The sequence below is a fragment of the Dama dama genome, chromosome 9 (assembly GCF_033118175.1).
Source record: "Dama dama isolate Ldn47 chromosome 9, ASM3311817v1, whole genome shotgun sequence".
Lineage (NCBI taxonomy): Eukaryota > Metazoa > Chordata > Mammalia > Artiodactyla > Cervidae > Dama > Dama dama.
In genome coordinates this window covers 13,318,081-13,336,033 of record NC_083689.1, presented here as the reverse complement: position 1 = coordinate 13,336,033, position 17,953 = coordinate 13,318,081, and the positions used below count along the sequence as shown (strand labels likewise).

General features: G+C 39.6%; 2 protein-coding genes across 2 annotated transcripts; one reads left to right on the top strand and one right to left on the bottom strand.

Moving 5' to 3' along the window:
• The first annotated feature begins 1,228 nt into the window (after positions 1–1,228).
• Positions 1,229–2,182, top strand: LOC133061609 (olfactory receptor-like protein OLF4). The gene has a single exon (XM_061149579.1). It carries the CDS (start codon positions 1,229–1,231, stop codon positions 2,180–2,182), a length of 954 nt encoding a protein of 317 aa, XP_061005562.1.
• An 8,992-nt stretch (positions 2,183–11,174) lies between these two features.
• Positions 11,175–12,074, bottom strand: LOC133061217 (olfactory receptor-like protein OLF4; the record flags this gene model as incomplete). Its single annotated transcript, XM_061149203.1, has 1 exon — positions 11,175–12,074. A coding segment is annotated over exon 1 (900 nt), but the record flags the coding sequence as incomplete, so codon positions are not given.
• Between the last annotated feature and the right edge of the window lie 5,879 nt (positions 12,075–17,953).

The window sequence follows — 17,953 nt, the reverse complement described above, 5'->3', positions numbered from 1 at the left end:
GATCCCCTGAAGGAAGGCATGGCAACCCACTCCAGTATTCTTGACTGGAAAATCTCATGGACAGAGGAGCCTGGCGGGCTGCAGTCCATGGGGTCACAAAGAGTTGGACATGCCTGAAGCAGCTGAGCACAGCAAGGTGACTCATACACAGAGGTCAGAACTCTGTCAACAAAGGGACCCATTTAAACACATAGGGCGTCTCTGCAACAATTTCATCAAGTACTAGTTACATGAGGTGGATGAAAGTCTTATGATTTGAAGTTTCAGCACCACCAGGGGGGTCAGCTTGCTCCTCAGCGTCCACTGACACCATCTCTCCTCACTCCCTCTTGCCCTACACCCTCCCCACATTGGTTTCCTTTTTTCTCTTAAACTTGAACACTTTAAAAAAAAGCCCTTTCCTCGGTGCATTTGTACTGGCTAGTCTCCCTGCCAAGCATACACTTCACCTGATATGTTCATGGCTCCTACTCTTTTATCTTTGAATCTGAAAAATAGCATGCCTTCTCTGCTCTTTCCTTAGAACCTTTCAGGTTTCTTCATAGCAACAGTCACCATTCAAAAGTTATACATAACATAAGCTTTATATATATATACATGTATATTTAATATATATTCACATAAATATGGACTTCTCTGGTGGCTCAGCAGTAAAGAACCTGCCTGCAATGCAGGAGACTCAGGAGACCGGGGTTCTATCTCTGGGTGGGTAAGATCCCCAGAGGAGGGCATGGCAGTCCACTGCAGTGTTCTTGCCTGGAAAACCTCCTGGACAGAAGAGCCTGGCAGGCTACAGTGCATGGAGGGGGAAAGAAGCCGCTGAGCATGCACACATACCCACACACGTATATGACTTGCTTATGTTTCCTTTGTGGCTGGATTCTTAGAGATTTTGTAGTTTAGAACCCTATACTCGTTGCCAAGACATCACCTGGAACATGATCATCACTTACTTTATAATCCCCAAATGAATGAAACTATTTCTTATGTTGAATAGATGACATCCCGGGGATAAAGCAGCAGGTGGGACAACCTTGTCAGTTCCAGATGACACAGAAATTCCCTAAAGGGGAGCAAATCCATAAACAAAGCAGAACTTAGTTAAGCAAATGTATTTAAATACAATTAGGCAAAATATAAATAACTGTTTTCCAATGATGTGAGCAATGTCTTTTCTGTGAAAATCAGACATGATATTTTCCCTTTTCCTTTAGGTCACCTCTACCACATGGTACCAGGGAACCTAACACATGTTTCCGGTTTTCTTCTTCTGGGATTTTCGGAGGCACCTGAACTGCAGCCACTCATCTTTGGGCTCTTTCTCTCCATGTACCTGATCACTGTGTTTGGAAACCTATTCATCATCCTGGCCGTCAGCTCAGACACCCACCTCCACACCCCCATGTACTTCTTCCTCTCTAACCTGTCCTTTGTAGACATCTGCTTCACCTCCACAACCATCCCAAAGATGCTGTGGAACATCCAGACCCAGAACAAAGTTATAAGCTATGAAGGCTGCATCACCCAGATGTACTTTTTCGCACTGTTCGTAGGGTTGGATGACTTCCTCCTGACTGTGATGGCCTATGACCGCTTTGTGGCCATCTGCCACCCCCTGCACTACACGGTCATCATGAGTGCCCGGCTCTGTGGACTGCTGGTGCTGGTGTCCTGGGTCATCAATGTCCTACACTCCTTCTTGCAAACTTTCATGGTGTTGAGATTGTCCTTCGGCAGAGAGGTGATAATCCCTCACTATTTCTGTGAACTCAAGCAGTTGGTCCAACTTGCCTGTTCTGACACCTTTCTTAATGACATGGTGATGTATTTTGCAACTGTGCTGCTGGGAGGTGCTCCCTTAGCTGGTATCCTTTACTCATACTCTAGGATAGTTTCCTCCATATGTGAAATCTCATCAGCTCAGGGGAAGTATAAGGCATTTTCCACCTGTGCATCTCACCTCTCAGTTGTCTCCTTATTTTATTGTACATGCTTAGGAGTGTACTTTAGCTCTGCTGTTACCCAAAGCTCACACTCAAGTGCAACAGCCTCAGTGATGTACACTGTGGTCACACCCATGCTGAACCCCTTCATCTATAGTCTGAGGAACAAGGACATAAAGAGGGCTCTGAAAGCACTCTTTAGGAGGACAACGATTAAAACACCAGTTGTTCTAAGCTGAAGAAGGGAGCATGGCTGAAAGATTTAAAATCTCACAGGCAGAAATTGCAATTTTTGAGATCAGCTTGTGGAAGCAGATGTTGCTCCTTCCTTTATTTCCTGAAATTTCCATTTATTTGATCTCACCTCTTTCATACAATTTATGTAACTCATTTAATTAAGCTTAGAGATTTCCCTCTTATCCAAGAGTTATTTTAATAAAGAATAGTCATGAGTTGTACTGCTCCTATGCGGGGAAAACTACTGAAGACATTCACAGCTATCTGTGTCTTTATAACAAGGAAAATTCCAGACCACTGATTTTATGTTTGTGTACATCATTCCTTTGTATCACCACCTTAGCTGCTCTTTCTGATAGTTTGGACTTTGACATACACTGTATCTTGCTAGTTGTCACTGTATTGTATTTGCCTCTTTAGGATTCTATTCCTTATTCAGTTTTGTTTCCACAGTACCTATCATGTGTGTCCATGCTTTGCTCAGTCATGTCTCTTTGTGACCTTTTGACTGTAGCCTGCCGGGCTCCTCTGTCCATGGGATTCTCCAGGCAAGAACACTGGCGTGAGTTGCCATTTCCTCCTCCAGGGGATCTTCCTGACCCAGGGATCAAAGGCCATATCTTAAGTCTCCTGCATTGGCAGGCAGGGGTTCTTTACCACTAGTGTCAGCCCCTGAGGCATCAAGTTCAGTTCAGTTCAGTTGCTCAGTCATGTCTGACTCTTTGCCACCCCATGGACTGCAGCACTCCAGGCTTCCCTGTCCATCACCAACTCCCAGAGTTTACTCAAACTCATGTCCATTGAGTCGGTGATGCCATCCAACCATCTCATCGTTTGTCGTCCCCTTCTTCTCCCACTTTCAATCTTTCCTAGCATCAGAGTCTTTTTAAATGAGTCAGTTCTTTACATCAGATGGCCAAAGTATTGGAGTTTCAGCTCCAGTCAGTCCTTTCAATGATTATTCAGGACTTATTTCCTTGAGGATGGACTTGTTGGATCTCCTTGCTGTCCAAAGGACTCTCAAGAATCTTCTCCAAACCATAATTCAAAAGCATCAATTCTTTGGCCCTCAGCTTTCTTTATAGTCCAACTCTCACATTCATACATGACTACTGGAAAAACCATAGCTTTGACTAGATGGACCTTTGTTGGCAGAGTAATGTCTCTGTTTTTTAATATCCTGTCTAGGTTGGTCATAACTTTCCTTCCATTGAACAAGCGTCTTTTAATTTCATGGCTGCAGTCACCATCTGCAGTGATTTTGAAGCCCCCCAAAATAAAGTCTGTCACTGTTTCCACTGTTTCCCAATATATTTTCCATGAACTGAAGGGCCCAGATGTCATGACCTTAGTTTTATGAATGTTGAGTTTTAAGCCAACTTTTTCACTCTCGTCTTTCACTTTCTTCAAGAGGCTCTTTAGTTCTTCTTCACTTCCTGCCATAAGGGTGGTGTCATCTGCATATCTGAGGTTACTGATATTTCTCCAGACAATCTTGATTCTAGCTTGTGCTTCATCCAGCCCAGCGTTTCTCATGATGTACTCTGCATATAAGTTAAATAAGCAGGGTGACAATATACAGCCTTGATGTACTCCTTTCCCTATTTGGACCAGTATGTTGTTCCATGTTCAGCTCTAATTGTTGCTTCCTGACCTGCATACAGATTTCTCAAGAGGCAGGTCAGGTCGTCTGGTATTCCCATCTGTTGAAGAATTTTCCACAGTTTGTTGTGATCCACACAGTCAAAGGCTTTGGCATGGTCAATAAAGCAGAAGTAGATGATTTTCTGGAACTCTTTTGCTTTTTCAATGATCCAATGGATGTTGGCAATTTGATCTCAGTTCCTCTGCCTTTTCTAAATCCAACTTGAACATTTGGAAGTTCAAGAAATAGATGGATAACATGAAAATGAAATCTTTTGCAAAGATTGAATTGAATGATTCATTCAAACTTATGTTCTCTTGGAAACTCTACCTGGAGACATGTATATGATAATATATTTGAATCGTTCAATATAATTGACGTGTGTGATATTAAAAAAAATGTTGAAGTACACTTAATGTTGCCTTGAGTTCTAACATCCTGGGGGCTCAGTAGACTGAAGGATTCAGATTAGAACGTTCATGTTTTTCTATCTTTGTCCAGTAGGTGGCGAAATGATATAGCTTTTTTTTTTTTTTCTTTTCCTCAACTCTACCTGAGCTGCCTATAGTTATGAATCTGCACTTTAGACCCTCCATGACCTCTGTCAGAGGAGAGGCCCTGTGCCCTACCTATTGCTTCTCGTGCCTCTGGGGTACGGTACCTTGCTGCTGTCAGTGCTTCTGGTGTGCTGCTTGGGATGCTTTTCTTGTAGCTTCTCTGAGATCTCCTGAGTCACAGGCTGTGCTGTGACAGGGTGGTGGTAGGTGGTGGCGCTGGGGTGGTAGGGGTGCTGTGGCGTGTCCAGTGTGGTAAGCTTCGCCAGCTCTAACACAGAAGGTATGGAGGTTGGCGGGCGGTACACAGGGTCATGGACACCTAGGTAGCTGGTAGGGGGACACAGGGTCATGGTCACCTAGGTAGCTGGTGGGGGGGGACACGGGGTCATGGACACCTAGGTAGCTGGTGGGGACACAGGGTCATGGACACTTAGGTAGCTGGTGGGGGTGACACAAGGTCATGGACACCTAGGTAGCTAGGGGGGGACACAGGGTCATGGACACCTAGGTAGGTGGTGGGGACACAGGGTCATGGACACTTAGGTAGCTGGTGGGAGTGACACAAGGTCATGGACACCTAGGTAGCTGGGGGGGGACACAGGGTCATGGACACCTAGGTAGCTGGTGGGGACACAGGGTCATGGACACTTAGGTAGCTAGTGGGGGTGACACAAGGTCATGGACACCTAGGTAGCTGGTGGGGGTGACACAAGGTCATGGACACCTAGGTAGCTGGGGGGGGGGGGACAGGGGCCCATGCCCCACTGCCACCTCTGCCCATCCCTGTCTTGCAGGCACCCGATGCTGGAATGCCAGAGTTGGTGCCCTGTCTTCTGCTGCTTCTACCTTCCTTGGGGTTGAATTTATAAAACATCAAAGGGAAACACAGCCAGTAAGTTCTGGGACTGAATCCATAAGACACCTAAAAGAAGACAAAGCCAGTAAGTTTTGTGATATTGGTTTTGTAATATCTTTTCTAGATATATATCTCCTTAGGCAAGGGAAACAAAACCAAGAATAAATAATGATACTATATTGTACTAAGAAAACATTGTATAGGAAAGGAAATCATTAACAAAATGAAAAGACTAACTACCAAATGGAAGAAGATATTTACAAAGGATATATCTGATAAACAGTTGATGTTAAAATATACAAATAACTCACATAACAACAACAAGAAAAGAACTAGATTTTAAAATGAGCAGAGAATCTTAATAGATTTTTTTTTTTTCAGATATACTGGAGTAGGTAGCCTATCCCTTCTCCATGGGATCTTCCTGACCCAGGGATCAAACCAGGGTCTCCTGCATTGCAGGAGGATTCTTTACCAGCTGAGCTACCAGGGAAGCTCTCAAAAAGACACACAGATGACCAACTGACACAGGAAGAAATATTTGACATCACTCTAAAAAATCCCCCACTTACAAATGACTTCTGTTCCAAGAGTATGTTCGTAAGTCCTATTTGTTCATAAGTCCAACAATGTTAGCTTAGGTACCAGCTTTCACAGATAATGCCAGACACGTGAACTAACTTACATGGCTGGATATGTGAACACATGGTCACATTTTAAAAGTTAGCAACTTGAAGTTTCATATGTAGGGGACTTACTGTAATTATTAAGGAAATGCAAATGAAAACCACAATGAGAATTTATCTCATGCCTGTTACAATGGCATTATCAAAAAGGCAAGAAATAAGTGTTGGTGATAATATGGAGAAAGGGGAAACCTTTTTATTGTAGACAGTATCTTTTCTCCATCATATATTATTTGCTTATTATAAGCTAATTGTCCTTATATATGTGTGTCGTGAGTGTGAATTTAAATTGGTACAGCTACAATGGAAAACAACATAAAGATTACCCAAAGAATTAGGAACTATCATATGATTCAGCTATTCCATTTCTGAGTATTTATTCCCAAACATGAAAGCACTAATTTTTAAAGATGCATGCACCCTTAAGTTGATCACAGTAGGATTTAAAATAGTCAAGATATAAGGAAAATATCTAGGCCCATCAATGTATGGGCTTCCCTTGTGGCTCAGCTGGTAAATAATCTGCCTGCAATACAGGAGACCCTGGGTTAGAAAGGCTACCCACTCCAGTATTCTGGCCTGGAGAATTGCATGGAATGTATAGGCCATGGGGTGGCAAAGACTCAGACATAACTGAGTGACTTTCACTTTCTATCAATGGACGAATGTATAAAAAAGATGTCATTTATCTGTATATGTGTGTGTGTGTGTGTGTGTGTGTGTACATACATACACACACAATGGAATACTACTCAGAATGAAAAAGATGAAAGCTTTCATTTGCAACAACATGGATGAAATTTAAGGGTGTTTTACTAAGTAAAATAAATGAGATAGAAGAAGACAAATATCCTTTGATCTCACTCATATGTGAAATAGAACAAACAAACAAAGCTAGTAAATGAGCACTCCAAAGCAAACAAGATCTAACACGTAGGTACACAGAACAGAGCTCTCTACATGAGGGAAAGGGGACTGAGGGGACGGTGAATCGCTTGAAGGGGATCGACGTTATCATGAACGGAAACTGAAGTTTTGCTTGGGAGTGCTCTGTCCTGTACACAGAAGTAAAAAAAGAAATGTTTGTACACATGAAACTTGTATGACATTATCTCAATGAATGGCATATCATTAAAAATAAGTGAAAAAAAATACAGACACTACTAAAATTGGAAGAAAAAATAAATCATTACTGAATTGAAATTATACCTGTTTGTTGAGATAGCCCTAACTGAAGCTTTCTCTTTACTCATGTCTTTTGAAATGTGACACTGAAGCACTTTTTATTAGGAGGAGGTGTCTCTTTCTCCACCTTTTTATCTGGGCTAGACTTAGAATTTTTATTTGCTTGAGTCCATAGAATTCTAGGTTCATCAGCCTCATCAGAACTGACTCAAATGTGTTCCTTTTTATGACAGTAATATTCCATTGTGGATACGTACCACACTACTTTATCCATTTATCTGTTGATAGACATCTAGGTTGCTTCCATATTCTAGCTATTATAAATAGTGCTGCAATGAACAATGGGACACACGTGTCTTTTTCAATGTTGGTTTCCTCAGGGTATATGCCTAGGAGTGGGATTGATTTATGTCATCAAGTGTTCTGCCTATGTTTTCCTCTAAGAGTTGGTGATGGACAGGGAAGCCTGGCGTGGTGCAGTTCATGGGGTCACAGACATGACTGGGCAACTGAACTTAATTGAAAGATCAACACTGTGAAGGTGAGAAAATTTATTCCAGAGTAGCATTTCTTTAAATTCACTATTCCTAAAAATTGCCAAGGATTGTAGTTTAAGTTCAAATTATTTTTCAGCAGGTCTGATCAGGGGCCCACAGACCCTTCATTTCTAACAAGATGCTAAGTGTTGATGCTTCAGGTCCTCATCTGTGGATCACAGTTTGGGTAGCGAATAAGCGGTCCTATGTTAGATTCAGTTATAAATAGACTTAGGTATTCAACAAAATCTTCCTTGTATGTCATTTTGAAAACAATTCAGCGTGTCTTTTGTTTGTTTTCTTTTATTTTCTGGCCAATGGCATGTGAGACCTTAATTCCCCAGCCAGGGATAGAACCCAGTGTCCCCTGCATTGGAAGCACAGATCCTTAACCACTGGACCACCAGGGAAGTCCCTTCCATGCATGTAATTTTGAAAGATAAGATTTTCACTCATTTTTATAGGTAGCAATAAGTTTTTGTTGATTTTTATAGAAATATTCTTAAGTGACATAAAATAATTTCTATTAGAAAAAGACTTTGCAGTAGGCAGAATAAGATCCTCCAAAGGATGTCCACATGCTAAAAACTTTGGAATATCATACCTTACATAGCTGGCTTAATTACAATAGCTGATGAAATACAGTTGATCTCGATGTAGGAATATTAGCACAGATATGCAGTTTGGACTCATATAATCACAATAGATTTTCTAAATGTGAAAGAGAAAAGAAGAAGAGTTGGAGTCAGACATTTAAAATTGTAGGCATCTGGATTTGAAGACAGAGGAAGGACCATGAGTTAAGCGATGCTGGTGACCACTAGAAGTGAAATATTAACAAGATATTGAGTGCATTCTCTCTGGAGCATCCAGAAGGATCACAGTCTTGCAAACATCTATGAGACTTCAGGGTTTTTGTCTCATAGAACTTTATGATAGGTACTTCTTCTAACTTGCTAGTGTTGTAATTTGTTAAAGAAGCAATAGGAATCTAATATAGATAGTTGCCCAATCATATGCTGCTCCTGCTAACATATTATATCTCAGATGGTAAAGAATCTACCTGCAATGCAGGATACCCGGGTTCAGTTCCTAGGTTGGGATAATCCCTTGGAGAAGGGAATGGCAACACACTCCTGTATTCTTGCCTGGTGAATTCCATGGAAAAACCATGCATGGAGTTAAGAATTAAAATTTTCTGGCTGTGCATTGTTAAGGGTAGTATGTTAATCACACAAAAATTGGTGAGAGACAACTCCTCTAACTGGGAGAGAAGCAAAGTGGCATATATGGATTTAAGAACAGTGAAATTTAAATATAGTAATTAACAGTTGAGAAATCCAGTTTTGTTTGTTTTCTTATAAAGTCTGTTGTTCAGTCACTAAGTCATGTCCAACTCTTTGCAACGCCATGGACTGAAGCATGCCAGGCTTCCCTGTCCTTCCCAGATCTTGCTCAAATTCATGTCCACTGAGTCAATGATGGAATCCAACCATCTCATCCTCTGCCACCTTCTTCTCATTTTACCTTCAATCTTTCCCAGCATCAGGGTCTTTTCCAATGAGTTGACTCTTTGCATCAGGTGGCCAAAGGATTGTTGCTTCAGCCTCATTATCAGGGTTGATTTCCTGTAGGACTGATTGGTTTGATCTCCTTTCAGACCAAGGGACTCTCAAGAGTCTTCTCCAGCACCACAGTTGGATATCATCAATTCTTTGGTGCTCAGCCTTTTTTATAGTCCAACTCTCATCTAATCACCATCCACAATAAACTAAAGACTAACCTACTTACATAAAAGTAAGAAATTGACATAAAGTTGTTCAAGACAGAAGACTACTACAACTGCACACATCATCATGGAGGAGCCTTTAAAGCACAAAATAGAGCCTGACAGCTGACAGTAGGCCCCTGAGGAGACAATCATAACTCAGATCAACTCCCCATCACAGAAACTCATTAGATAAAAGATCCATTACACTAAATCATTGCTTTTAGGATGATGTGCTATGTTGCAACAGCTAACTAATGCTATAGTCCAAGTGAATAGAACTGAAGGAAAGGCAATTGTTGTAATACATGAATAGCATTCATGATTATTATTCAAGTTTATGTCATACAATTTTATTAAAAAGGGATTCCATTTAGGTTTCCTTGTAGGTAAGCAAGAAAGGTTAAAAGTATATGCCTATTTGTGATAAACTTGTGCCTTTGTCACAGGACTAGATGGGAATTTAAATCTAGAGAGCCATATTTTGGAGATATATATCATATATATATAATATCATATATAACATGTACATCATATAAATATGGTATTTAAGTTATTCATTCACAACTCTTTTATTGGTTATGACAGAAATGGAATGGGGGAAATATTTCATCTAGAGAAATGGAAGGAGTCATTTAATTGTAGGCAACAATGGAAGTTTTCAAGCAGAATGATATAATTACACCAAAAAACTTTCACCTCAATGATAAACCCCTTTACAAACAGACACTAAACCATATCCATCAATAAGTAAACGGACACCATGAAAAAATCGCTTGCAAAGATATAATCTGACACAAATTTTTGCTGCTGCTATTGCTGCTAAGTCACTTCAGTGGTGTCCAACTCTGTGCGACCCCATAGACGTCGCCCACCAGGCTCCCCCGCCCCTGGGATTCTCCAGGCGAGAACACTGGAGTGGGTTGCCATTTCCTTCTCCAATATTTTTTGTTACATCATACTTAAGGCCTTCTCTGACTCTAGGTCTTATTATGTCAAGCTCTTTATTGAAATCTTTGTTTCACATAGATGTCAATTAGAGACATATATTTGATGCTGAGTTTTACCAGTAACTCCAGAAAGCAATGTGGACACTGAGCTATTAATAAATAGAGAATAGTACACTGTTAGGGAGTAAAATCAGATGACCATTTATGAAATACAGTATCTGTTAATATCTACATTTTTGGAAAGAGCAGTTATGGTTGTGACTTTCCAAGGTATGAAGAACTAAAACATGATAGACTGTAGTTTCATATTTTACTCTCCTATGAAATTATGTAATTGGTTTGATTTCCAAATTAGTTTTTTTCCATAGAAGTAGCAAAATTCATGATTATTCTTTTAGTAAAAAGAAAGAAAAATTACTCAGTATATAGTATATCATTTCAGAAGAATTTATTCTTAAGAAATGTGTGAAGTCTTATGAGATAAATGGGAATTTACATATATGTTTCACATGAGATTTTGAATCAATTTGAGAGAGCAGAAAAGTGACAAAAGAAAAAACTTAGATAACAGAGAACAGAAAAGTTAATAAAGTATGTTTTTAAAATTGTATAGAGAAGTTGAAATCAAAGAAATGGAAATATCAGGTAATAAATTGAAGAAACTTTTGCTATTATCACAATCTAATCAAAGAATCACATATCTGCCTATGAGGCTTTGGGCCCTTCTATCATGGGAAGTTCTTCAGCCCAAGGTCAAAGGGCTCTTTTATAAATGTTTCCATTCCAAAAAAAAAAAAAAAAACATTTTTAGAGCCCTCTTTATGTCTTTATTTCTCAAACTGTAGATGAAGGGGTTCAGCATGGGTGTGACCACAGTGTACATCACTGAGGCAATTGCGCTTGCATGTGAGCTGTGGATAGTAGCAGAGCTAAGGTACACTCCTAAGGCCGAACAATAAAATAAGGAGACAACCAAGAGGTGAGATGCACAGGTGGAGAATGCTTTATACTTCCCCTGAGCAGATGAGATTCCACAGATAGAGGACAATATCTTAGAGTAAGAGTAAATGATACCAGTAAGGGGAACACCCCCTTGAATTACAGATCCAAAATACACCATTACGTTGTTGAGAAAGGGGTCAGAACAGGCAAGTTGGATCAGCCATGTGATTTCACAGAAAAAGTGGTGGATTTCCAAGTTTGAGCAGAATGACAGTTGCGACATCACTAAGCTGTGTAACAAGGAAAACAGGGCACTTATGATCCAGGACACCAGGAGGAGCAGCCCACAGACCCAGGGGTTCATGATGACCGTATACTGCAGGGGGTGACAGATGGCCACATACCGGTCATAGGCCATCACAGTCAGGAGGAAGTCATCTAATCCTGCAAAGAGTAAGTAAAAATACACCTGGACGATGCAGCCTTCATAGGTGATTACTTTCCTCTGTGTCTGAGTGCTTTGCAGCATCTTTGGGATGGTGGTGGAGGTGAAGCAGATGTCTATAAAGGACAGGTTGGAGAGGAAGAAGTACATGGGAGTGTGGAGGTGGGAGTCTGAGCTGATGGCCAAGATGATGAGCAGGTTTCCAAACACAGTGATCAGGTATATGGAGAGGAAAAGCCCAAATATGATGGGCTGCAGTTCTGTTTCCTCTGAGAATCCCAGAAGGCGAAATTCTGAAATTTGAGTCTTGTTCTCTGGTTCCATGTGATGGATGTGACTATTGGGAAAAATATATATATATAACATGATAATTTTCACTCAAACTGACATTACTCAAATGGCTAAAATACTGTGATCTCCATTTTGATGACAAAAAATTGATGTTAATATGTTCTATGTAGATAAATTCTCCTTGAGGGTATACCTCATTTCACCTCTAACTCAAAATTTTTGTCCCATTTGAGCATATTTCCAAGCAGTTCACATTTTACAGTTTTATTGAGAAACATATTGAGAACATACATATTCTAAGTACCTATAAGAGATAAATATGTGCACATATATGGGATAAAATATATCTACATTTTAGACATATTTAAAAACAAATCTCTCACAATCCAAGGATAGTGAAGAATTATATTCAAATAAACATATAATATGCTAGAAGGTGACAGATGTATGAAGAAAACAGAAACATGTGTAAAGGAGAGAGTAGCAGGAGACATTATTTTATGCTGAGTGTTCAAGCAAGGGCTGAAAACAAGGGTTTATTTGAAGAAACATTAAGAAAGGAAGAGAAGGACCTAGTGTGATACTAGGAGAAGGCACTCACTAGAGTGAAAGCAGAGGGAACAATCACTGCACAGGACCTGAGGAAGATGCTGGTTCCACATTTTCAGATCCAAACAAGGAAGCCAGTGGGAGAGAGGAATGAGTAAAAGAAGGAGTGATTAGAGATGGATGAATCACAAGCTGGAATTAAGATTGCCAGGAAAAATACCAATAACCTCAGATATGCAGATGACACCACCCTTATGGCAGAAAGTAAGGAGGAAACAAAGAGCCTCTTGATGAAGGTGAAGGAGGAGGGTGAAAAGGCTGGCTTAAAACTCAACATTTAAAAAACTAAAATCATGGCATCTGGACCTATCACTTCCTGGAAAATAGATGGGGAAACAGTGGAAACAGTGAAAGACTTTATTTTCTTGTGTTTCAAAAATCACTGTGGACAGTGATTGCGGCTATGAAATAAAAGATGCTTGCTCTTCAGGAAAAACACTATGAAAAACATAGTGTATTAAAAAGTAGAGACATCACTTTGCCAACAAAATTCCATATAGTCAAAGCTACTGTTTTTCCAGTAGTCATGTATAGATGTGAGAGCTGGACCATAAGGAAGACTGAGCATCGAAGAATGGATGCTTCTGAACTGTGGTGTTGGGTAAGACTCTTGAGAATCCCTTGCATGGCAAGGAGATCAAGCCACTCAATCCCAAAGGAAATCAACCTTGAATATCCACTGGGAAGACTGATGTTGAAGCTGAAACTGCAATACTTTGGCCATGTGATGAGAAGAGCTGACTCATTGGAAAAGACCCAGATGCTGGGAAGATTGAAAGCAGGAGAAGCAAATGACAGAGGATGAGATGGTTGTATGGCATTATCAGCTCAATAGACATGAGTTTGAGCAACCTCCAGGAGATAGTGAAGGACAAGGACTCCTGGTGTGTTGCAGTCCATGGGATCACAAAGAGTCAGACATGACTGAGCCACTGAACAACAACAGGAATGCTGAGGAACAAGGTGGCCTCCCTGCTACAGCTGACACTTCAGTCCACAGAGAATTCTTCCTTTCATTTTGTTCCCAGCACTTTATGGATTTAGTTGCAAGGATATCCTGTGAATAATATCAGATCCTCTGCTTAGTACTGTCTTTGATTGGGTTCTGACCACTGTCACCTTAGTATGCCAACTTAATATATGAGCTCAGGTGCCTCTGCTTTAAAAAGAACTGTTCCTATTTCACAAGGCACAGGTTCACAGACACAGTATCACCTCCTGAGCAGCTGCTGTCATGAATTTCTTATCCAGAACCACTCTCCTTGGGCCATGAGTGGTTATAGATCAAGCTGGTCAGATCAGATTAATTTTCTCTGTGTGTGTTTGTGTTAAGTCACTTCAGTTGTGTCTGACTCCTATCCTGTAGCCCACCAGGATCCTCTGTCCCAGGAATTTTCCAGGCAAGAACACTGGAGTGGCTTGCCATGCCCTCCTCCAGGAGATCTTCCTGACTCAGGGATCAAACTTGCTTCACTTTACATCTCCTGTAATTTTCCCCTAAGCAAAGTTTAAGTGGTATGCAGAAATTCCAGTTCATAAGCTTCTGAGAGAATAATAAAGTTGAGGCTCCTTTTAGCTACAGCCACCTTGTGCCCTGTATGTAAAGAAATATAAAAAGTATGAGGGAGAGATAAAATGAAGGTAGGAAAGCTAACAAGCTCAAATCATCCCTGAGACAACATGACCAAGAAAAGCCTCCTTGCTTTGGCAGCATTCCAACCTCAGTTACATCTCCTTGATGCCTAGGATAAATCAGAAAGAAACATATCTCTTTTCCAAGGAAAGAAACAGTTATATCTATATGATGTGGAAAAACCATACAGATTTAATATCCCAAGAGAAAAATAACCAACGAGAGTAAACTAACATTTCAAAAATGAAAATGTACAAAACAGAACAAAAGTTTCATATGTGTTATATGAAGAAGTAGAAGATGTCTTTTCTGTGCTTTCCCAAATGATTTGACCTCTCTGTGTGGCCCGATACTGAATTAGGCAAGTTCTATCTCTGTTCTCTTATGGGTCATAATTTGTTTGTTCAGTTCAGTTCAGTTCAGTTCAGTTCAGTCGCTCGGTCGTGTCCGACTCTTTGCGACCCATGAATTGCAGCACGCCAGGCCTCCCTGTCCATCACCAATTCCCGAAGTTTACTCAGACTCATGTCCATCGAGTCGGTAATGCCATTCAGCCATCTCATCCTCTGTCGTACACTTTTCCTCCTGCCCCCAATCCCTCCCAGCATCAGGGTCTTTTCCAATGAGTCAACTCTTTGCATGAGGTGGCCAAAGTATTGGAGTTTCAGCTTCAGCATCAGTCCTTCCAATGAACACCCAGGACTGATATCCTTTAGGATGGATTGGTTGGATCTCCTTGTAGTCCAAGGGGCTCTCAAGTGTCTTCTCCAACACCACAGTTCAAAAGCATCCATTCTTTGACACTCAGCTTTCTTCACAGTCCAACTCTCACATCCATACATGACCACTGGAAAAACCATAGCCTTGACTAGATGGACCTTTGTTGGCAAAGTAATGTCTCTGCTTTTTAATATGCTATCTAAGTTGGTCATAACTTTCCTTCCAAGGAGTAAGTGTCTTTTAATATCATGGCTGCAGTTACCATCTGCAGTGATTTATTACTCTTGGTCTTAATGTTTGATTTTTTAATAAATCCAACACTTCTAGTTTTGGGCTTTGTACAACACACAAAAGCCTTTGCACACCATACTCCATAAAGCTGAGCAGGTTAGGAAAATTCATTCTCTTATTCTGAACAAATTTCTTTATGTGATTTAAGCCTGAGGACACTATATTTTATTTCACTGTACTGTGACTTTGCCGCTATAATTTAAAATACTAATCATCAAAGACTTAATTTGCCTTATCATCAGAGACAACTGCCTTGTTCACTTATTATTTTCTTAAATGTATGTGAATATATTTAAAAAATGCACTTAAGAAAATGAGTGAATTATGAAATGACAAAATATGTCTAAAATATGAAACCAATAAAAAGGGTGATTTCATATAATCGTATTAAAGAAAACTGAATGGAACAGCAAAAGTTGACTGAAACATGATTTATAATAGGAGTAATTAAACATTTATGACATGAATTAATAATTTAGAAAAGACCTTGACTCAAGGAAACATAACATATAATGACCCAAAAATTTCTGGCAGATAGTAGATGCTTTGTTATAGTGTGTTATGATTAGGAATTGGCAACCCAGTAAAGTATGCTTGCCTGGAGAATCCCATGGATGGAGGAGCCTGGTAGGCTACAGTCCACGGGGTCACAAAGAGTTGGACACGACTGAGCGACTTCACTTTCACTTTCACTTTAGGTATGAACACTATCCTTCGGGATGGTTGTATTCAATTTGGTTGGAAAAGGTTGGATTGCTCACTAAAAACTGGAATAAATGGCCATCTATCTAGAAGGAAATTAAGTAGTTCCTTCTCTGATGCATCTTTTAAAAAGGCACTGAAGACCCCAGTGTAAAAGTGAGCAATCCACTTTAGGCATATATATAAAAATCCACATTGGTACTACATTTTTACTGATACTAGAAGCACAGATAGTTTTAAACTCAGAATTCCTCAATATCTGTGCTATTAGACATTTTCTGCCTGTTCCTTCTCTGGGGTGGGGGGTCTGTTCTGTAAATTGCAGGATGTTTAGAAACATCCTTGCCCACCACTTACTCCTCATCAGTGTGACAGCAAATAATGACTAGAAATATTGCTCAAAAAATTGTGTCCCCCCTGGGGGACACAATTATTCTTGGTTGAAAAGCACAGAATTAAATTAAGGCTCTCAAAATATTTTTGTAGCAGTGATATAATAGTCATTTATGGATAAATAATGTCATAGACCGCCAAATGTTTGAGTCACACAACCACGCCATGTGTTATTATATAGATATTAAAATAATGAACCAACATGATACTGGTCGATTGGAAGCAAGCCCCTGAGGTATTATTGAGAGTGAAACAAGTGAGGGACAAATTGTAAAAAAAAAAACATTTAACACAATGACTATTTGTCACTAAAATATGAAGACCATTTATGATATATTCAGGATGGTATTGATGCATTTGTGTAAAAGTATATAAGTATGTTTAAGAACACATTTTACAAAGATATTTTGCAAAAACTAGGAATTTACAGAACAAATTGTATTGGTGAGAGTGCAGTTATGTTAAGTATATTTTTCCTAGGCAAGGTGCTATGTGCTAATTTGCTTCAGTTGTGTCCAACTCCATGTGACACTATGGACTGTAGTTTGCCAGTAGCCTCCATCTGTCCACAGGATTCTCCAGGCAAGAAGACTGGAGTGAGTTGCCATGCCCTCCTCCAGGGGATCCTCCCAACCCAGGGTTTGAACCTGCATCTGTTAATTCTCTTGCATTGGCAGACAAGATCATTATCACTAGCACCATCTGGGAAGCCCCTTTATGAACAATAGAACATAATAAAATTGAATGAAAATCTACAACTAACTGATCAAAAGACACAAAAGAGTAAAAATTTAACAATATTACATGGATTACTAATTCAAGATCAAACTGCCAAAGATTTGGAAGTGAAACAATACAACAGAAGAATATTTACAATGTGAGGAAGAAGAAGTATCTAAATTATAATTTTATCTTAAAAGTAGATAGAAGAATTCAAATATGTTTATAGAATATAAGACAAATGGTAAAAAATTAAGGTCAGATGATGCAACTTTTAGGAAAAGATTTAATGAGAAGGCCAAAAGGAATCATAAGGAATAACAGATGAGAAACTCTTAATAGAAGTAAATATGTATAAGAAATTATCACCACTAAAGATGCTGAAGAACTCTCACTTTCCTTTCTTGCTTACAGCAGGAGTTGATGCATTAAGAATATTAATGTGATTAAATTATTACAGTAAGAAAAATAAGGATAAAAAGAATGCATGGTAAGTACTGTGCAGCATGGTGACTATGGTTTATAATACTTTTTTATTTAGCATAATTGAAAGTTGCTAAGAGACACTATATCCTAAATACTCTCATCACAAGAAATAAATTGTAACTATGTGTGGTGACAGATGTTAACTAGGTTTACTGTGGTGATCATTTAGCAATATAAACAAATATTGAACCATCAAGCCGTGTACCTGTAACTCATATATTGCCATGTGTCAATTATGCCCAAATTCTTTTGGAAAAGAAGAGAATGTTGGTAGATAAGACCAACAAAATTTATCAATTCTTGTACAATCCCCTCAAATACATCTATGCATATATAAAAGAACTAAATCACAAATTTA